A 23,083-nucleotide genomic window follows, 5' to 3' on the forward strand; every position below is an offset into this window, starting at 1 on the left:
CTTCCCATAGCCCTGGCTGTTCTGCCCTCTTCTGGTTACAGGACTTAACCCCGTAGTGGGACACCATCTTCTTGCCACCCTTGGGCCATGAGCTTTGGGCGGGGCTAAAGCCACAGCTGGACTGGCACTGTTCAGTAAAAACACCATATCTCCTCCCAGTCCAATAACTAGTTTAAGGTTGCGCACGTGACCTGTGCCAGGTCAGTGAGAGAGGTACCTGGGTCGGTTACTAAGGTAACCACACAGGGAAACGTTTTGACAGCAGTTACCAAACAGGCAGAATGGAGCCAGAAGTTGTGGGGGCCCCTTCCCCAACCCCCATAGGAGTGCAGACCCAGCAGTGAGTGGGATCGGAGGGGACCTTGGCAAGACTCCTCACAGCTCGTGATAAATGTCTTCCCTGAAAGGCAGTATGGATGGGAACTGTCACCTGTGGGGGCTGACGGTCCTGAGTCTGAACTTTCTAGCAACAACCTTTAGAGACTTGTCTAGAGAGGGTGTGAATAAGGAACAGGGAAAAGGAGAAGGGCAAGAACGAAAGGCCAACTGCACAGTAGCCTCTCTGGGCCCTCTCCGTGTTCACCTCACTATCTTTATGTCCCTGGTCCAGAGAGAAGAGTAAGGTATGTTCTTCTCCTAGGAGCTCCTCCCCAAACTAAGGGGGTCTCTGCTTATTTAGGTGTCAGGCTATAGGGACCGCTATTTAGAGGGACCGGAGAAGCCACAAGGGCACCCCAAGGTGAGTGAGACACTCAGTCAACTCCCTATCACAGCACCACTTCCCCAGGAGTGAGAACTGGCAGGGATGGGGCTAGAGACAGCAGGCCCAGAGCTGGGGCTCCACACACACAATGGAACGTTACTCAGTGAAAAAAGGAGCAAAACTGGGTCTTCTGTAGAGACATGGATGGACCTAGAGGCTGTCATTCAGAATGAATTGAGTCACAAAAAGACAACATGTCGTATATAAACATAGATATGTCAAATCTGAAAAAAACTGATGCAGACAATCTTACCTGCAAAGCAGAAAGCGAGACACAGATGCAGGGAGCAAATGTCTGGACACGAAGCAGGAAAGGGGTGAAAAACTGGGGGACCAGGCCTGACATACGTACACCACTGATACTACGTATAAAACAGACAACAAGACCCTACTCTATAGCACAGGGAACTCTCCTCAGTGCTCTGTGGTGACCTAAATGGGAAGGAAATCCTCCCAAACAGGATACATACATACATAGATAGATGTATGGCTGATTCACTTTCTGTTTAGTAGAAACTGACACAACATTGTAAAGCAACCATATACTCCAACAAAAATTTAAAACAAAGCAAACCCCCCACAGAAACACTTCCCTCACCAGGCTGCTGGAGGGAGCAGAGGCAGGCAGAACCCTCTGGTACTTCAGTGAGGCCTCAGGACCGGGACGAATACAGGTTCAAACCACAGCTCCAACCACGCCAGCAGATTCTAAAGACCCTGAAACCCACCAGCTTAGCACAGGCGCTGAAGGACGGTGTGACCCTAGGCAAGCAGCTTCACGTCTCTGGGCCTGCGTCTCCTCCACACTAAAACAGGGGTAACACCAGTCCTTACTTCACGGGGCTGCTGTGAGAACTGAGTTAAGATGCAGTCAGCGCTTAGACTCTGCTAACTCTTGGTCTTCCTGTGTGTTCCTGAGGTCTCAACACCTGTCTCTCTCTGCCCTGAGGGATGCTACCTGGATACTGTTCCAGAAAGAGCTGAGGCTGGCCAGGTCCTCACTTCCCCCCGCCCCGCCCTCCTCCTCCCGAGAACTGAAGCTGACACCTGGCTGCCCTGGGTCCTCGCTGGGAGCTCCAACTCAGTGCGGCCTCCCCAGCAGCTGCAGCTTCACCCGCTGCCTGTCAGAGGCGTGGGAAGTCCAGTTCCTACAGCCTGTGCTCCACCAGCTGCAAGGGAACACGCTCAGATGCAGCAGTGAGGGCCGAGTTCTGGGGGTGGGGGCCCTGCACAAGGCTGGATCGCGCTGGGGAGAGTGGAGGAGGAGGTGTGTTCCACAGCGGCGCAGCCGGCATAGGAATGCGGTCCCTGATAAACATCAACGATGTCAGATGGTGCTCTGAACTGCTCCTGAACTCTAAACATCTGGAAAAGGGCTCGGCCGTTCCACATCTAAGCGTTCCTTTTTTATTCCCTCTCTAAGCCCTTTAAGCACTTCTCTGAGGGTGTATGTGTCTACCGCCGCTACAGCCTCGGTCTGTTTATAGGACTGTTTACTCTGCTGTGTGCAGGCAAAAGTACCGTTGCCCTGGCAACAGCTGCCTGATGCAGGGGCTGCGCTGCGCCGTTGTATAAATAGGGAATATTTGGATAATATGGTCAGAGCAGAGCACCCAGACACTGTGGTATGCATGATACACAGAGCGCAGCGTTTCTCTGCTGCAGGAAAAGTATGTTTTACAGAAAAGTGGATTTAAGGGAAAAAAATAAATCTGGGACATTTTAACTACAGCTGTGATAATACCGCAGGCCATAGTGGTCCCCCTTTCTGATAACGCATGGATGTCTTTTTATGGATTTCAGAGGGAAGGAGAAGGGAACGGCAATCAAAGCTAAAGAGGAGAGAGACAGAAGAAAACAGAGGGAAAACAGAGGTGTGCATGCCATGGTGACAGACGTATTTTCTCTCTTCCAAGCTGCTGGGCGAAAATTTTAAGTGGCAGTTTCTGGAGAGGCTTTTCAGTCTCAGTGAAAAGGGACAGAAGAAACAGAAACACGAACAAGCAGGGGATGGCTGCTGTATGGAAGGTGTCTGTGCGTTCTGCCCCTCTCATCCAAGCAGGCATCTCCCTGTAGACCCAGAGCCACGGTGAGAGTGCTGGGTCAGCACCTCACACCACCTCTCCTGACCGAATCCCACCCCCAGCCCCTTGTCCAGATCAAGACCCTCCTTTCCTTGTTGTCCAGTCGCTCAGTCATGTCTGACTCTTTGCAGTCTCGTGGACTGCAGCACACCAGACTTGCCTGTCCTTCACCATCTCTCGGAGTTTGCGCAAACTCACGTCCATTGGGTCGATGATGTCATCCAGCCATCTCATCCTCTAATGCCTCCTTCTCTTCCTGCCCTTAGTCTTTGCCAGCATCAGGATCTTTTCCTTTCCTAGCTCTCGAATAAAGGGAAGTATGTCTGTTGAACCGCTTTGACTGGTGAGAAACAGAAGCTGCTGGGTACCTGGTTGAGGCATCAGGCTGTGAGAGGTGAAGATTTCAGGGGCTGGGGAAAGGGGGTTTTTCCTGACAGCCCAGCTTCCAGATGGGAACGCTGCTGGACCCAGGTCGGCATAGCACTGCTCGTCCTTGGGCCTGGCAAGGACTTCAGCTCAGAAGGGCTCTGTGGAGGCACCGTGGAGGCAGGTCTGAGCCCCCGGGATGGACCCTCCAATGACAAAGGACCCCTGAGGATAGAGTAGGTGTCTGAAAGCTGTGATTTTTATCAGCACCCAAGCCCTTCAAATTATGAACTAACTTTTCATCTGACTGCATCACTTCTGATGAACCGGGGAGACAAAGCCACCTCCTCTTGTTCCCGATAAAATCTTTTAAGTGAGGTAAAACGGGCTCCCAGACTGGTGATCTCCACACCTCCCCACTATAGGTAAGGAGCTGGCAGCCTCCAGGCAGATTTCTTGGAACTGCACGAGCCACAGGAAGATCAGGCTGCTGGTCTCAGAGACATTCATCCACTGCCAACTCCTCCTCTCTTTTTAAAGGGCAGCTCATTCTCAAGGTGCCAGAACAGGCGAGCTGAGTGAAGACGCTCCAGATGCTGCATGATCGGGAATAGTGTTGAAGGGCTGAACGAATCCGCTACTTGAAAAGGGAAAATGATTTTCACCATCTCAAATCTGCCACTTATTTGAGGCGTTTATAGCTTCAGAGCTATTTGAGGTTCTCTCGCTTTGTTTTTTGGCTGGGTCGGCTTTTGCTGATTTCTTTCAGGACATGCATGCCAGTTGCCACTTGGTTTCCTTGACTATCTTTTCCTACCAAGAGGACCGTTCTGCTTCCTCCTCCTGCTGATCCCTGAGGTTTTCCGAGGAGGCTGTGGAAGATATCTGTTTATATTTCCCCCTCCTCTGAGACCTCTCCTCCTCTGCTTGGTAGTACGACTGTCCGTCATACAGCCCCACCTTGGGGGTGGGTCTGTGACTCAGGAACCCCCTATTCATTTCTTTCCAGGGTGGAACAGATGACCTAATGGCCGGCTATAGCATTTCTATTTGGAGGACCTGACTTGGATACTGGGAAAGTCACGCTTCCATTCTTTTTAGAGAACAGTGCTAAAGCTGGTATGTGTATAAGTGTGGGGGTCACTGTGACACCTTGTGAAGGCACCTTGTTTCCAAATGATGCCAACAGAAGGCAAGCTGAGACACAGAGGGAAAAAAAACGAAACAAAAAACCAGATTCTCTTCAATCCCTTGACCCATCCTTACCTGAAACCAACTTCCTCCTTGGCTTCTCCAGTACTATGAACCAAGACATTTCCTTTTTCGCTTAAGGGAGTATCAGTTGGATTGTTATTGCTTGCAACCAAAGGGATTCTAACTATACCAGACACAAAGGAGATCCAGTCGGAGGAGGACCAAGATGAGCACCAAGTGTTGCCTCACCTATGTGCTGGGCACAGGTGTCGCAATATTCTGCATACAAGGACTCAAAGCAGTGGCAGCAGTAGGGCCTCCCCTCCTTCATGATGTAGCGCTGGCCGCCCAGCACTGTCTCACACTCGAAGCAGCAGAAGTGTTTCATATGCCAGTGTCGCCCCTCGGCTTCTGTGCATTCATCTGCAAAGATGATCTGCAGACAGAGAGGCCAAAAGATCAGTGGGTAAGAAACAGCCATGACAATACACTGGAAAGGAGGAAAGCTACAAGGGCCCCAAACTAGCAGGGTAGAAGAATCGGTCCCACCCACAAATTATTAAACGGAAGTAGATACGTATATATTTCCTCTATGGGCTTCCCTGGTGGCTCAGAGGTTAAAGCGTCTGCCTCCAATGCGGGAGACCCGGGTTCGATCCCTGAGTCGGGAAGATCCCCTGGAGAAGGAAACGGTAACCCACTCCAGTATTCTTGCCTGGAGAATCCCATGGACGGAGAAGCCTGGTAGGCTACAGTCCACGGGGTCGCAAAGAGTCGGACACGACTGAGCGACAGAACGGAACGGAACGGATGCCTATATCAGTTTCCACATGTGGGTTTTCCTAAAGCACATTTAAACAGTTTCTGACCTAGCCAGTGATTAATTTAACCACAGTGTATTCAGGCAAAGAAGAGTCTACCGAAAAGAATATAAAGCAGGACTAATAGCTGACAGCACATGGACATTTTGGCCATTATCTGTGTAATTTGGAGTATATATGGTATTTTTTAAAAATGAGAAATGTCATATAAACACCTGGGATACTGGTTTCTGTTTTGAAAATACAGTATTTGGCAACATGTGCTACACATTCCTGCATGGCGACAATAAAAGGGGTTGTTGCTTTCAGATGAGGGATGAGTTCTACAGTTTGTCATATTTTTCACCACTTGCTGTTACCTTAAAATGAGTCACCTTTATTTACGGTAACCGCCTAACCCTCAGAGGTATTTGTGTTTTGACCCCTGAGACAGACTTGTTTTCAAATTCAAAGCACAGGTTTAAGAACTTACTACAAACTGCAGTAATCAAGGCAGAAATAACCTCAGACATTTATGGCCAAATGATGATTGACAAGGGTGACAAGGACATTCAATGGAGGAAAGAACAGTCTTTCAATAAACCTGCCTGGAACAACCGAATAACTGCATGCCAATGGATAAACAGAACCCCTACCTCACAGCACATATAAAAGTTAACTCAAAAGAGATCAAATACCTACATGTAAAAGCAAAAAAATTATAAAATGTCTAGAAGAAGAGATGTAAATTTTCAAAAACTCAGTTTCCAATTAGGCCATGGTTTCTTAGCTATGCCACTAAAAGCATAAGCAACAAACAAAACAACGGAAGCTGGATTTCATTGAAATAAAAACTTCCATGCTTCAAAGGACATCATTAAGAAAGTGAAAATATAACTACAGGATGGGAGAAAATACTTGCAAATCACATATCTAAGTGACTAGACTCCAAAATATATAAACAAGTTTCACAAGGACACAATAAAAGAAAATCACCCAACTGAAAAAATATGCAAAAGACTTGATGAGACATTACTCCCCCAAAGAAGATATGCAAATAGCCAACAAACACATGGAAAAAAAGATAAACATTATAAGCCATTAAGAAAACTCCAATCAAACCCACCATGTGATGTTACTTCATACCCACTAAGGTGACTATAGGGCTTCCCTGGTGGCTCAGAGAGTAAAGAATGTGCTGCAATGTGGGAAACTGGGTTTGATCCCTGGGTTGGGAAGATCCTCTGGAGAAGGCATGGAAACCCACTCCAGTATTCTTGCCTGGAGAATCCCAGGGACAGAGGAGCCTGGTGAGCTACAGTCCATGGGGTCCCAAAGAGTCGGACATGACTGAATGACTAAGCACAGCATAGCACAAGGTGACTATAAGTTAAAAGACAGATAGTAACTACTGAGAAGAATGTGAGAAATTGGAATTCTCATTCGTTGATAGCTGCGAAATGTAAAATGGTGTAGCTGCTCTGGAAGACAGTTTAGATCCCCTCAAAAAGTTAAACATAGAACTACCATATGGCCCAGCAATTCTACTCCTGGATATAAACTCAAGAGGACAGAAAATACATGCCCGCAAAAAACCTGTATATGAATGTACACAGCAGCTTTGCTTAAAACAGTCAAAAAGTGGAAACAACTTAAATGCCCATCAATTAATAAATGGCTAAACAAAATGTGATATATACAGTTGCTTATTATTCAGTCATAAAAAGGAAAGTACTGACACATGCTGCAACTCGGGTTAACCACAAAAACATCATGCTAAGTGAATGAAGCCATACATGGAAGGTCATATGTTGCATTAATCCACTTAGACAAAATGTCCAGAATATGCAAACTCATGGAGAGACTAGCTGAATGGTTGCCAGGGCTGGGGGGAGGGGAGAAAGGGGAGTGACTGCTGATGCATCTGGGGTTTCTTTTTAGATGATAAAAATGACCTGGAATTAGGCAGTAGTAATGGTTGTCTAAAGGAGATCAATCCTGGGTGTTCATTCGAAGGACTGATGCTAAAGCTGAAACTGCAGTACTTTGGCCACCTCATGCGACGAGTTGACTCGCTGGAAAAGACTCTGATGCTGGGAGGGATTGGGGGCGGGAGGAGAAGGGGACGACCGAGAATGAGATGGCTGGATGGCATCACCGACTCGATGGACACGAGTTTGAGTGAACTCCGGGAGTTGGTGATGGACAGGGAGGCCTGGCGTGCTGTGATTCATGGGGTCGCAAAGAGTCGGACATGACTGAGTGACTGAACTGAACTGAATGGTTGTCCAACTTTGTGAACATACTGAAAACCACTGAACTGCACCTTCAAAGGTAAATCTTATGCTGTATGAATTAGACCTCAATAAGCAAAAATTTCAAAGTGCTTTAATCATCCTACTTCATTTCCTATTAGATAAAGTATTATGAGCACTCACTTCCAGATGGGGGAACTGAGGCAGGCAGGGAAAGGCACTGCCTAGAATCACAAACTTGGACCAAATACCTGCTCAGAGTGTCTCTCATGAACATCAGCAGTAGCATGAGAATCTGTATTAGTTAAGACTGATAGATTTCTTCCTAGAAGAGTGAGTCACTGATGGGCAGTTTGTAAAGAAGAAATACCATGTACCGGTGGCCTCTGGGTGACAAAGTGGAGTGCTGTTTACAGGGTCCCACGTGGCCTTACAGGGTCAAGAAAGAACCAAAAGTATATTTTGCATAGGAAGAACCCCCTGCCCAAGACCTTTCCCCAAATTATTCCTGTAAAAGCGGTCAAGCTTAGAACATTTTCCTTTCTGCCCCCAACTTTTATACTAACCCAGGTTTTCTACCTTTCAGCTCCCACACCACACCTGGGTGTACTTCGGCTGGGAGGAAAGATGAGGTATGAACCTTGGGTCCAGTCTGCTCTCTGACCTGGGTGAGTGTATGGGGCAGAAGAATCCTAATGGAATAGCCATCTGCCCCGGAATCCTCAGCAGGACTTTCACAGATTATGGGAGAATCACATCACGCTACTCATTTTCTTCTCTTCTCACTCTAATCTCAGGAAACCCAAGATTTTAAGATATTCAGAAATGACCCATTATTACTAACGATGACTGCTCCCTTGGATTTGGGCTGAAATTGAAAGCTCCACAACAATCCCTCCCCCCTCCCCCTTTTTTTAAGAGTTCTGAAATGACCGAGTGCCCTAGAAACTGTTTTCCCCACCTAGCAGCCTATGACACTGTCAAATTCAGTAAAGCAGATCATAGTCCTGGACATTCTAGCAAACAGGGATGGAACTAGACCCGCTCTCAAAAGAGTTAATAAGAGAGGCTGGAGAGGCCTACGACTTTGCTTCATGCAGGAACCACATGGCAACGTGCTGGCTATGGTGAAACCCGGGGTGACAGTGGGGCTGCGGGCCCCAGGGAGCGGAGCCAGCTCTGACCTCGTCGCAGGCTGCACAGCGCGGCTTCAGGCACTCTGCGTGGTGCCTGCCACAGTAGATCTTCCCATCCTGGTAAAAGTAGATCAGATCCACCAGGAGCTCGTTGCAGACGGTGCAGATAAAGCAGGGTGGGTGCCAGCTGACACCGTGGCCGGCGCGTGATGCAAACACAGCAATGTCCCCGCCATTGATCTGGCCTCCACACTGCAAGGTGAACAGAAACAGGTCAGTATGAGGAACAGCAGCCCCCAGCTCTTAGCGCCATGTGGAAAAGATACACGACCACCAGCATCCGTAGCTCGTTACTGAGCGCTTACTTTCAAACGAGTTATTGCTACCTGCTTTACACACGTGGCAGGCGGGTTTCTCTTGCCCTCCCCCACCATCCCTTCCGAGGGCCTACAAGTAAGACGAAGATCCCTGTCACTGAGAAAATAAAGAATCACAGAGGTGGGAGAGAAAGGCAAAGTCTGTCAGTGCAGTGACACGGAAGAGCTGACAGGAGGCAAGCGGAGCGGAGGGCTCATTATCTCTGAGGCATTGCAAACTCCCTGCCGGAGGCCCAGCCACGTCCAACGCCTGCAGCAAGAGACTGTGTGGCGTGGGGGAGTGAGAAGAAAGCCTGCAGGGACTCGGGGAGCTGGTGGGACCTACACTTAGGGTGGTAGGGGAGTGGGTTCATAAAAACATGCCCACCTTTTACCATCTAGGTTTCTCTAGAAGTCTCTCAGGCATGCTTCTGGCCTGCTTCCTGTGACATCTTTGTACACAGTCCCAAATGAAAAGATACCGCTGCTAAGGCCAGACGAGCCAAGGGCTTCTTTTTCTCCCCTTTCCTATCTTCTCACTCATTTTCAAAGTTCCTTCCCCCGCCCAGAAAGGAGCAAGGTAAAATCCATGATAACCCATGCTCAAGATAAAATGAATAGAGTCTGAGGGTCTTGGAGGGAACAATAAAGTGTGAGGCAACAGGTCCGGGGGAGGCTTTCTGCTGATCACGGTATTGGCCTGAGAGCCCAGCCCCACCTGAGAGGTGGACTCGGGGGGCGACGTCTGAAGAGCAGAAAGGCCACCCCTAGACCTTTCCCACACACTGCCATCAAAAGCGCTGAGATGCTTCATAGAAAATGAAGTCCAGGTCTCATGGAGTAGTCTCTGGGAGCCCATTCATGCAAGTGAGCAGACATAAGAAAGACATTACATTACAGAAAGTAATATCCCTGCCTTGTGTGGCAACATTAGTAGAGCTGATGTATGCATATTGTTAGAAGATAAACCAGGGAGCACATTAAAGCTTTCCAGTTTATTTGCTCCAACACTGGTTTGAATTGGGTATCAAGCATCAAACTTAAGGTGTCTGGGACAGAAACCCAGGGAGAGAGTTTTATAGAGAAGCCATGGAAGTAAAAGCAAGGAAAGTATTTCAGTGACTATAGAGATTAAGTAGTCTCCTTATTTGGGAAAGCCCAGCTGGCTGCTTGCAACTGGTTGTTCTCCAGTGTCATTTTCTCAGATTCCGGTACCCTGACTGGTTCAGGGTTTGGTCTGCTAGTACAGGTTACCAAGGCAGTAGAGCCACCCCAGTCTAATGGCCTCCTTGTTTAATTACTGTAACAATACAGAATCCCATTTCACCCTCACCATGATTCTATGACCTAGATATTCGACACCCCCATTTTGGAGATGACAAAACTGTTAGGAAAAGTAAAGGGGTCAAGGTCACCTGGCAGAATTGTGTGTCAAACTTACATCTGTCTGTCTCCATGCTGTCATCACTGTTCTATATCACTCTTGACACCTGCCTGTGAAATGCCCAACTTCCCTTTTGCTTCAGGGGAGCCCTCCCAGGCTGGTCAAGGAGAACCACCCAAAAGTGGCAGAGGCTCTGAAAGGAGCACACAGAACCTCACGTCTTCAACTCTGACCACTGCATCTCAGGGGTGGGTGTCAAGGATGAAGACCCCCATTGTCAATTCTGGGGCTCTGGCTCCCCTGTTAAGCAGCATCTCCATTTCATCCACTGAGCCTTCCAAACTTCTCTCTCTGAAATCCCTCCCCAAAAGCGCCCCGAAATAAATGGCATCCCCTCTACTCAGGCAGTATGTTGCCTTTTCGTCACCAGTTCAGGTCATGTATCCTCTTGCAATCTGTGCCTGAACGGGTCCCTAAAATGCCTAATGAGTTAGATGGGGCCACTCTTTGAGCAGCAGGCCTAAGAAAAGTGCTCAATACATGACCATCTGCCCCAGAAGGCTTCTGGAGGTCAAGAGGTCAGGGAGGGTGAACCCAGGCAGGCCTGATTCCCACCCTGTTTTCTTAGAAACCCTTCTCCACCATGCCCAGAGCACTCTACAGGAGACTAGAAGAAAAAACAAACCCAAACGCTCAACTCAGTGAGGTCTTAGAATATGGGAGATCCATGCACTTTACTAAAGAATCCTCAGACCCAAGGAGATGACCGTTTACCACCTCTTTAAAGGGCACTGGTCCTAGGATGATCCTGGGAAAGAGGGTGGCCACGGTCCAGGCAAACTCCACTTTCTAAAGCACTCATCTGAAAGTATAATTCCATCATGTCCTTTCTCTGCTCAAATTCCTCCGGTGGCCCTCTCTCTCCTTCCAGCAGTCGACACAGCCCTCCATGAAACTGGACCTGACCGGCGCATTCTCTTCCTGTGCCCCTCCTGCCCTGCCACACAGGCCAACCTGCTATTCCTGGACCATAAGGGAAAGGCTTCTGCCACAGCATCTCTGAACGTGCTGCTCCCTCACAGCCCCCTTCCCCTGCCATCACATGATTCACTCCCTCAGTTCTGACTGTCTCTGTGGAGCCTTCCCAGCCACTTCACTGAAAACTACAGCCACCTCACACTCCCAGCATTAACTCTCTTCCCCACTGCATTTTTTTCCTCTTATTTATTGACACCATTGTCTGACTTCTCTCCTAGGACAGAACTCCTTCCAAGGGCAAGACCAAGCTTCCAAACCTTTTGCTCACAGCTGTATCTCCCAGGCCTAACAAATAGGCTCTCAAGAAAATAACTGCTGAATGAATGAGTCAGGGAAAGGATGCCTGAGTGACCCCCCAGGCACGCCCCAGACCATGCGCTCACCTGTTCACAGATGGCTCCCGTCATGGTGACCGGGAAGGGCCTCACATTGCCGCGGCCCAGGTTTTCACGTTTCCTCTGGTTGCTGAAGAGCTTCAGCTCCCTCTTCTCTTCCTCGTCCAGGGAGTTGCAGTAGCGAACCTGGACAGACACACAGGAAGGTTGGGGGTGGTCATCTTTTGCTCCTGAGGATTCCTGAAGCCCTGGCCTCAGACTTTTTTCTTATTAAACACACATGCATTAGGTTTCACTGTCCTGGCAGGCACTTGAATGCCGTCAGGCTTGGGGTTATTTAGATGAGTGTCTACTCGAGACTGTTGACCACCAAAAGAGCTTCCTAGAGGCTCAAAACTCTGGAGCATAAGTCTCGCAGAGGCCGGTGGTTGGTACCTGTTTCTCAAGCTCACTGCCCCTCTCTGCTCACCACACTGAGAGCCACGTCATTGGGAGAGCTTTGCTGCTAGTCAACATCTGGGGCTTCCTTCTTCTACAAAGTGATGTGGATCTTCAAATGGATAATCATACTCTCACTCTCAGATGGTAAAGCAACTACCTGCAATGTGGTAGACCTGGGTTCGATCCCTGGGTTGGGAAGATGCCCTGGAGAAGGAAATAGCAACCCACTCCAGTACTCCTGCCTAGAAAATCCACGGAGGAGCCTCGTAGTCCATGGGGTCTCAAAGAGTCTGACAGGACTGAGCAACTTCACTTTCACCTCCATGGGCCCAAGGAAATGATCCCTGACACCAAAGGATGGCTCCAGGCCAATGAGCCAGAATTGTGGTCAACACGCTCATGGCGCCTGTTTCCCAAAATGAGATGGGAACCAAGGTGTGAGCCTGAGAATTTGGTTTAGAGTTCTCTGTGTTCTCTTAGGAAGTACTTGCGTGTTTCTCGGTGTGTAGGAGGGAGAGGGCTGCTCACCGGGCTTTGGTTAACAACTTGCATAAGAGATTTTCCTTCTCGTTCAACACAGAAACTCACAAAAATTAAGGGAGGGACATTAAAGATATTCAAATCTGCTATTTCCCATTCTCTCTTTTATTTATGCATACCTTGGGAATTTCGCTGTAATCTTGAACTACTATTTACTTAATACTGTTTTAAAAACTAACTCATTTCTTTTTTTACTTGACTACATTTACTTGAAAGTATATTATGACTATAAATAGAAAAGCAATATCACTTGTGAAAAAATAGGGCAGTCATAAAACTACATACAAGACTGAAAACAAAGCCATACTGTTGGCTTCTAGCTGGTTACTTCTGCTTGCAGGAGATTCTAAAACGGAGGTTCTCAATGCTGCTACTTAAAAATGGAGATTAGGAGGAGTTGGAGAGGTGTGAGACACCTGCCCACCCAAACTAAAATTTCCCCCACGATCACTCAGTCACAGGGAATGAAACAGAGTGAAAAGAGGGAGAGGGTCTCGCATTATGTGGTTCAGTATCATTCACTGCCGTGTCCCTGCACCACCCAAAGTCATGGATCTAGACATTATGGGACACATGGATCTAATCCCACCCTCTGTCTTACTTCAGAATAATCTGGACATCAGGAAGGTTAACTGAATTGCCTGGATGATTCGGTCCTACAGATGGTCAAAGGGCAACCTTTGAACTGGGACTAGTTTGAAAACCAATGCAGCTGTATACATCAAAACTGTCTAACCTGTATGAAAAAGGGCATGATCAAATATTTACTTTAGAATCACCCTTTGCCCTTTAAAAGGCCATGTCGAATGGACAAATCTGTCCATTGGGTCACGTATAAGGAATTTTCACCAGTAGGAAGAAAAAATTTGAACGGTCTATTTTCATGAAATCACAATCAACCATAAACAGAAATAACAAAAAACAGAGAGGAACACATTAAGAGCAGACCACTTTCCTCCATCAAATAAAAAAAAAAAGTGAAAAAAAGAGTCTTCATGTGGGGAATGTACTGCCATGATCTGAATAACCCAGAGAATATGATTACACCACTGACAATTTATGGACATGCTTTGAAACATAGGCACACCCCTCCTGCTTGTAAAAACCGGCATATTCACTTTCAATTAGTTACCTGGGCATCAGGTTACAATGCTTGCTTTCCTCTTTAAAGGAGAAAGCATTATTTAAATCTGTTTCATGAAGTATGAAATAAACAACAGGAAGGGGAACTGTGACTCCTTTTTTAGGGAGTTGCTTCAGTTTTTAAGCTTTTGCTCCACTTATTCAAATTAATTTTTGAGGCTCCTGGTTTATTCCTTTTATTCAAATGCGGAAAGATAAAGTCTAAAAAACCACACACTTATTTCCTCAGGGACTGAGCTCGTGGGTGGGGGCAGCTGGTAAAAAGCCGGGTCCAGCTCTCTAAAGAAGTTTTAAATTTCTCCTTTTACCTTGAAATTATGGCTTTCTTTAAAACACAATTAGAGTTAAGTAGACCATTAGATTCTACAGGATCACTACTTTTAAAAAGCAGATACTTGAACATCAATTTCTAGTTTGCAAACCTAAACCTACCATGCATGATGACCTTTTAAAAACACATACACAAATTTCTTTTTAGGATCAATTTGACTTCAAAGATGATAAATGTCTGCTTAGAGCGCCCTTGTCTGGGTTCAGAATAAAAGACAACCTGCAAGTCATACTTTCAGGAGTAAAAACGATAACCTTGGCAAGCTGGATTGGAAGTAACAAAAACACAGATGTTCACAGCTGCAAATCTGGACATGTAACTTCTAGAGCAGTGTAACATGGAAAACCTACACACTCATTTACTATGAAAAGATGCTGAAAATCTAAGAGAGTCACAAAGTTTGTGCTGGGCTTGAACTGCCCAGAGAATCTCATTCATCCAACGTGCTCAGGCAACTGGCATTGCATATTCTTCAACTAAGAAAACCTGGACTTGAACTTTTAAAGTTTAGTGCTCTCTGCCCCCAGTAGTTAGTATAGTACCAGGCACAGAGGCAAATCAACCCCATAATAAGATTCTGCTTTTCAGTAACCCTCTCCAGAAGGCATGTGACAGTTTCTTTTACCTCTAATTAAGGAAACTAAAACCTAAAATAAATTGCCCGAGTTTTTCCTTGCGGATCTCACTGACGGCAGCATTCTGATGACGAAAGAGTTAACGATTTGCTGAAAGTTCTAAGAAAGGGCTTCTGAAGGCCCCTCGAGCCCCTCACCTCATTGTCATGCGGTGGCAGCTGGTGTAATAGTTGCTTGATTCGAAGTTTCTCTCCGGGACTGTTGACATAGGGGACTTTCTCTTCTGGGAGACAGCTGTAGTACTGGTGAACCTGCAGGACGGGAAAGCACATGGATAACTCACCCATTCCTCAAACCAGCTGCCATTCCCGCATCCTGGGGAGACGGTTCCCACAGCAAGACTCAATCTGCTTCCCAGTGTCTCCACCCTTCGTGAAACTCCACAGCCTGGGAGTTTCTCGTTGTAAGCACAGACATTTATCCTTGAAGAAAGAGTCCCGCGCATCTCCCATGTCTTGGGGCTTTTCCTCTCTCTGTAAGGGAGAAACAAAGCCAGCAAACTTTCCTAGAAAAAGATTTCCGCACACATGCTGATGACCCCAGGGGCCAGGGCTTTCTCAGCAGGCTCCCCTGAGAGCTGACTTTACCATTTTCTCTGTGTGTCTCCGGCATGTAACCTGCCCTCCCAGCCAAAAGGATGTGTCAGTGCCTGTCTTGGCGCTGGAGTCTTTGGCACTTGGAGGACTCTTGGGTCCCTCAGCCTCCACCTACACTAAAAGCCCTCTAGGTTTTGCGCTTTTCCTGAGGACAGGCCAGAAGATCAGGTCTGTTAAAAAGTCACTGAATTCGGGATACAGAACGTGTAATTAAAGATCAACGTGGTTTTTTTTTTTTTGGCTACATGTTAGAATGCTCCTGTTTACAGCTGTTGGAACATATTCTTTCAGTCTCTGAGGCTCATTCAACCCTAACGACTTGGGAAAGCACAAAACATATAATTTTGCCTGAGAAAAGAAAACAGACATTCTACCATCCAGTTGCATGAAAGCTAGCAGAAAAAACTGGCCAAAACAGAAGGTATGCCTTATATAGGAGAGATTGAAAAAAAAAAATTCCCACAAGCTCAGATGATATCATGGAAAATACTTTTCAACTATCTCTAAGCATTATGACCAGCTCTTGTGAAACAGGCATTCATTCAACAAAACGGAGAAGACAGAAGACATGGGGCCCTAAACTCACTGTACTCGTTATGCTCCTCAACCACGGTCACAACCCCTGGAGTTTAGGGAGCCTTGGATATGACTATATGTTTTGGGAATGCTGGGGTGAAAAGTTGTGAAAGCTCGGTCTACTTTGATCTCCAGAAATGAAATCATAAGTGTTAGAGGAAGAAGGCTTTATGATGACAAAGCCTTAAAGAAAATGTGAAAGCCATCCTTATTTTTGTAACAAATGATCACAACCATTCACCATCATGTGCATATCATCCTCTTAATCAGATCCCAAAGGCAAACATAAACAGACTTCTTGTCCTAGACAAGCTGACTTTTGGAACTCAGGGCCTTGCAACCCCTCCCTATAGACACTGGTAGGGAGCCAGGGCCCGGAATTCAGGTTTTGAAGGCAGCGCACAGGTTACCAGCACTCTCTCTGAGAAGACATATGAGCCCAGATCATGAGTTAGTTTGCGATTAGAAGCTGGCGATGAGCCCCGTCATAGACTGGCTCAGGAGAGCCAGTCTGCACAGGAGAACTGCGGTCCACATGCTCACCTGGAAGGGCCGCAGATAAAGAAGCAGTTGCAGTATACTGGGGAATGGGTTTTGCCTCCCAGGTCAAAAAATGACGGGTGGAAAGGCCTTGTGGCGCCATCACTTTGTCATTCTCACAACTCCCATGATAGTTACAGAACATTAGGGGTAAATGCTAATATTACATGAATCACTGTATGGATAAGCAACAAAGTCCTACTGGATAGCACAGGGAAATATATCCTGTGATAAACTGTCATCAAAAAGAATGTGGAAAGAATGTATACATATGTAGAACTGAAGGAAGACCAGTTTTAATAACACCATACATCAACTATACTTCAATAAAAAATTTTTTTTAATTTTATTTATATATTTTTTAATTTTACAATATTATATTGGTTGGTTTTGCCATACATTGACATGAATTCGCCCCAGGTGTACATGAGTTCCCCCTTCTGAACCCCCCTCTCACCTCCCTCCTCCCTTTATCCTCCCTCTTGGTCATCCCCGCACACCAGCCCCGAGTATCCTGTAACATGCATTGACCCTGAACTGCTGATTCGTTTCACATATGAAAATGCATCATACTGTGGATGTATGATCATGAAGAGTCTAATGTGAGCTCCACTGGCCTTCCTGGCAATCATCCCTTATCACTCACACAGCCCTGTATCCACTGCCCAGAGCCATCATCTTCTGAACTGGTGCCTTGAACAAGCCCTGTCTGCTACTGTCCAAGGCTGACCCAGGCAGGAGTCTTCCCTGTATCTTCTGCAGCCGTGGCCAAGTAGATCTGAACCCCACAGTCCTGGCTCTGTCCTTACCCATCCTGTGTTTCTGAGAAGGTTAAAACCTCTCAGAATCCTTATCACAGGATTGTGGCAATTAAATGGGAGTGGAGGCAAAGTATTTAGCCAGCAATAACAAATAATAAGAATACACAGCAGGAAGTATATCATCCAGCCTGATACGCTTCAAATGTGACAGCCCAGATTTTCATGGCCTCCCTTCATTTTAAGAGGTAGGTAACACCACTGGGCTTGTAGAATGAGACCAAATCTGTGAAGCTCCCACTTGCAATGGGTCTAAAAAGAAGGTTCTGAGTAATAAAATGCTATTGAAGCTAGTTTGGTTTCAGGGGGAAGAAAGGTAACTTATTAAAAAGATGTAGTGTTTTCTCAAAAACCCCATGAGGAAATGGAAACTTCCAATGGAAAGTGACTGGTAAGGGATTTCCCATCTCTCTAAGGCTGGTGTCCTTTGCTCTATTCTTTCCTCTCAGCAGATCCCCACATGACTGGGAGTTGACACAACCTCAGTTCAGAAGTCCACCCTAGACTGACAAGCCTTGCTCAATTCCAGTTCCTTATGGAAAGCTCTTGGGTGAGGACCACACCTGCAGGCTGAATTGGAGAAGTTTCAGGCTGTTTTAAGTGCTGCGTGCATGCTAAGTCGCCTCAGGTATGTCCGACTCTTTGTGACTCCATAGACTGTAGCCCACCAGGCTCCTCTGTCCATGGAATTCTCCAGGCAAGAATACTGGAGTGGGTTGCCACGCCCTCCTCCAGGGGATCTTCCTGACCCAGAGACTGAGCCTGAGTGTCTTACGTTTTCTGCATTTGCAGGCGGGTTCTTTACCTACTGGCGTGCCACCTACCAGAGGATAAAGGAGTCCCAACACATGATTGGGCTAAGTGGGAGGAAGTGATGGAGAGCTCTAGAGATATTTAGGTGGTAAATAAATACTTTAGTACTCTGAGGTCCACCCTAAAGACTGAATTCTTAGGTCTGCAGAGGCAATGACTCTACTCTTTTGGAACATCCTTCCTGGCTGGACATCTTATGTTGCCTTTTATAATTTAAGTCTACTGATCACCACCACTGAAAATATATCTTTTCTATCAGTATTCCAGTAATTCCTTGAATGCAAAGTGTTTTAAAATAATTTCTCTCAAGGCTAGCAATAATTTGGTGGATGACTTCAAACAATAGTTGGGGGAAGACTTAAAAGCTTTGACTCTTTGCCACCCCCTCTACCCCATGGACTGTAGCCCACCAGGCTCCTCTGTCCATGGGATTCTCCGGACAAAAATAAAAGAGCTTATCTAGTAAGATGCTCCATAATTAAACCAAAGCAGCTAATATTAGCTAACAACCTACCAAATCACTCCCATATTACATGGTAGGTAATCTGGCTTGCTCTGAGGGAGAAGAGTGCGTTGGTGCTTCACCACTTTCAAGGCTCTTCAAAGCCTGTTCAAGTCCAGGAGGAAAAATAATCACTCAGTGCTGCCTTCTGTGTCTCTTTCTGATGTTTAGGAGCTGGACTCTGCAAGCTCTTCACTGAGTAAAGGGAATTAGCAGACAGATGGGAAGGAGGGAGGAATGGCTTCCTTTCCCCATCTGTCTCTGGCTGAACATGGAAATGCTGCATGCATGGAAATGCTCTGGCATCTTCCATAATAAAACTACTGTATAGCTCAAAACAAACACCAATCATACCAATGGGAAGGGGAAAATATTTAATATACTTTCTGGCACTACAAAAATTAAATTTGGCACCACCCCTGAAAACCCTGCAGATTGCTCATTTTAGCCCAAACATGTTTCTCTTGTTAATTTTTACAAGTAAACAATCAAATCCAATAGAATTTTGTCAACAATGATCACTACCAAACCATTATCCGACAGGTTGATGATGTGATTTTTCCTCCTGTGTATACTCAGTGTATTTCTCCAAAAGCAGCTCTGTGGCATGTGCTTGGGACTTCACTCCGGTTACAGATTCCCAGGAAGAGATGCCCTATGACTGCGACCTGGGTGTAGCCATACGAGGTACATTTCCTCCAAACAAAAGCATGCTGAACACAATACACTGGCTTAGGAAAACGAAATAGCTGAAGGCCTTTATTTAAACATGTTACTCTCAACAGCGAGGTTTGGCAATCACTTCAGTCTGTGTCAAGTTGGATTGTCAGAGCTTTAGTCAGTGTGTGCAAATAAAGTCAACGAAGCAAGACCTCGCCCAATTGGGAAGACTGGGTTTTTTCAGAAAGAACTGCAGATTTGATAGCATTTCTGCTGGAGCAGAAATGGAAGCCAAAAAGTCAGTGACTACTCGTTGGAGAGAAAAGTGCTTTACACAGGAATGCTGCTGCTGCTAAGTCACTTCAGTCGTGTCCGACTCTGTGTGACCCCACAGACAGAAGCCCACCAGGCTCCCCCATCCCTGGGATTCTCCAGGCAAGAACACTGGAGTGGGTTGCCATTTCCTTCTCCAATGTGTGAAAGTGAAAAGTGAAAGTGAAGTCTCTCAGTTGTGTCCGACCCTTAGCGACCCCACACCTACCAGGCTCCTCCATCCATGGGATTTTCTAGGCAAGAGTACTGGAGTGGCTTGCCATTGCCTTCTCCATACACACAGGAATAGTGGTTCTCAAATTGTAGCGTCCACCACAACCACATGGAAGGCTTGTTAAAATACACATCTCTAATCCAGAGGACCTGGGGGTTGGGGGTGATCATTTGCATTTCTAACCACCTCTCTGGGGATGCCCCTGCTATTGGCTCAGGGAGTCTATTCTAAGAATTTTAGAGTTACTCATGTGTTTTCCTTCAACAGCCAATCCATGAGATTACCAGATATCCCAGGAGAGCCAGAGGAGGCAAATGAAGTTATATGCTCTCACTCAATTTTGTAGGTGTCTCGCTCTCTACATATGTACTTGAAAGGAGTTCACTAGCTCTGGCAAGAATGAGAAATCCTAAAGGCAAAGTGCTCAAAGTTTGAGGTGCTACATTTTCCATATCAAAAGCATCCCTTTTTCTTAGAGTGAGATCCCAACAAGAAGTCAGAATTTGGGGGTTGATTTGAAAATCAATTGTCCTTCACTGTCTTGATAAAGGAAGGGATCAAACAATGTATTTTTTAATTGAGTGGCTCTTATGCCTCAAAGTGTTTTTATATGTGAACCTTCTTCACATCCATTTTCTATTCTTCCTTAATTAGAATACCATTATTTTACTTACAGCATCAATATACTCAGCTCAGAAAAACATTTCTATACCTCTGGAGGAACAACATGTGGCCATGTGAATAAATTCTGGCCAATGACATGTAAAGATATGACTTCTGGGAGAGCTCTTTTAAAGGAGGTAGGGTAGTTGACAAAGGCCCATTTTGCCCATTTCCCCTTCTTCCGGTTTTCTGGCTGGAATATACAAATGATGGCTGGGGGCTCAGCAGCCATCTTGCACCATGAGGCAACTTTAAGAGTGAAAGTTTCTGAATACACCACAGAGCCATCATACACCATCACTGGGTTGCCTGTTACTGAACTTCTCTAACCAATGAGAGAAATAAACTAGATCTTTATTTGGATTTCAGTTACTTGGAAGTGAGTGTAATTCCCAAATCATACAGCAACAATTCTCAAGTGTTTACATACACATACTACAGAATCATTTGAGGTCCTTATTGAACATTAGTCCCGTTTTTATCCTTCTGGATCTCACAAACAGCCCAGAATTCTGCATTCCTTTTTTTAAAAGTTAATTTATTTTTTATTGAAGGATAATTTCTTTACAGAATTTTGTTGTTTTCTATCAAACCTCAACATAAATCAGCCATAGGTATACATACGTCCCCTCCCTTTTGAAACTTAATAAAAATCTCATACCCAACATGGAGAAACACTGCTTTAAGGGGAAAGCAAATGTGACTTTACAAGGTAAAGGTAAAAACTCACAGAGTGTAATCACCATTGTGCATTGACACATTTGGAAGGTTTTATAAAAGCCCATCTTAACCCAGAGACTGACCAGAAGATTGGGCCTTTATTTCACATTCTCTTTCTCTCTCACAGTTTAAGAAGCCTGGAACCCTGGTTAATCTACCTCAATCCGGGAAGGCAATATCAACCATATGCCTGAGGTCTCAGAGGCAGGTGCTACAGAGAAGGGAGAGATGCAGTGTGAACATGGTGGTTTTTATGAAAAGTGCACGCGAGTTCCCAAATGGGGACCTGGAGAATAATCAGATAGTATTACAGCTATGAGCATGGGGTGATGGGCTGCTTCTGAGGGCCCGTTTGTTCATTTGGCACCTCCCTTGCCAGAATTTCATTACCCAAGCAATAGGAGAGAAGTGTTGTTAAGTGGCGTCGAAGAGGCAAAATCGTACCAAGTTCAGCTCCTTGCCTTTTCTCCTGGAGATGCACATTATAATTTTAATTGGTTTACTCAGGAAGCAATTCAGGAAATAACAGTCTAAAACCTATTGCCTAAACAATGTATGCATCAGGCTTAAGTTCGCATAGGATCAGGATCAAAAAAATCAAGGGAAAAAAAGCTCATTTGGGGTGTTTTCAAAGAAAAAGATTTCAAAGACCCCCACTTTTGTTTTGTTCACATCTGATGCCTGATTCAATAGTAAATCATATCAGATTTACGTTCAAAACATACCCCAAATCCAGTCACTGTCCCCCACCCCTTCACAACCAGTCCTACCTCGACTAAGTGCTCACAAGAATCACTGCCACGGCTGCTTGTGCACCTGGCCTTCACCTTTGTGCGCTTATAGGTGATTATTCGGTAAGAACAACCTCATCTGAATACACACCAGGTCCCACTGCTGTTCTTCTCAAAACCCTTTGTGACTTCCTATCCCGCTCTGATTCAAAGCCACAGTCCTCACTACAGGCTCACGATTTTGCCTCCTGAAGAGGTGGCTGATCCCATCCCTTAATACATTCTTCCTGTTCAGTCCTGCTCACGATGGCCTCCGTGTTACCCTTCTCAACCTCACGGCCTCTGTACCAGCCATTCTCTGCTGGCAACATTCTTCCTCCAGATATTTGCAAGATGCTTGTCCTCACCTCTTCCTGTCTTTGCTCAAAAGTCACCTTATAAGAGAGGTCTGGGCTTCCCTTGTGGCTCTTTGCTAAAGACTCTGCTTGCAGTACGGGAGACCTGGGTTCGATCCCTGGGTTGGGAAGATCCTCTGGAGAAGGGGAAAGGCTACTCACTCCAGTACTCTGGCCTAGAGAATTCCATGGACTGTATAGCCCACGGGGTCGCAAAGAGTCGGACACGACTGAGCGACTTTCACTTCACTTCCCTGATCCAATGAACCATGGCCCCAACCTCTTACTCTTTAGACCAGTACTTCTCAACTGGGCCTTACACTGACCCCCAAGGGATATCTGGCAATGTCTGAATGTTGTCACAACTGGTGTGTGCGAGTGTGCATGTGTATATTTGTGTGTGTGTATGCTATTTACATACAGTGAGTCAAGGCCAGGGAAGCCATTAAACCTCCTATAGTGCATAGTGTGGCTTCCAAAGTAAAGAATGATCTGGGTCACAATGTCACTAGTGTTGAAAACGATAAACCTTTACCCTGCTTCCCCCCAGAGAAATTTACCAGTTGCTGATACATAATCTACCTGTTCACGGTCTCTCTCTTCCCTCTAGAATGGGAATGCCTGGGGTTTTGTTCACTCTCAGAAGAAGGTACTGCACACAGTAGGTGCTCAACAAACGTTTGGAGAATCAATGCATGCTGTGTTCAGATCTCATCTCTCT

At 46.1% G+C, this 23,083-nt stretch overlaps 1 protein-coding gene across 4 annotated transcripts in view; it reads right to left on the bottom strand.

The window, feature by feature from the left end:
• Window positions 1–23,083, bottom strand: part of PRICKLE2 (prickle planar cell polarity protein 2) — a 384,940-nt gene that overhangs the window by 40,686 nt on the left and 321,171 nt on the right. For all 4 annotated transcript variants that reach the window (XM_088831558.1, XM_055414259.2, XM_055414260.2 and 1 more), the window contains 4 exons: window positions 14,939–15,052; window positions 11,760–11,897; window positions 8,647–8,850; window positions 4,657–4,843 (listed from right to left, as the gene is read on the bottom strand). In XM_088831558.1, coding sequence (XP_088687684.1) covers window positions 4,657–4,843; window positions 8,647–8,850; window positions 11,760–11,897; window positions 14,939–15,052 — 643 coding nt within the window. The remainder of the gene's footprint in view (window positions 1–4,656; window positions 4,844–8,646; window positions 8,851–11,759; window positions 11,898–14,938; window positions 15,053–23,083) is intronic.

Source organism: Moschus berezovskii, chromosome 24 (assembly GCF_049115385.1).
Source record: "Moschus berezovskii isolate FMDL1 chromosome 24, NW_MosBer_1.0, whole genome shotgun sequence".
NCBI lineage: Eukaryota > Metazoa > Chordata > Mammalia > Artiodactyla > Moschidae > Moschus > Moschus berezovskii.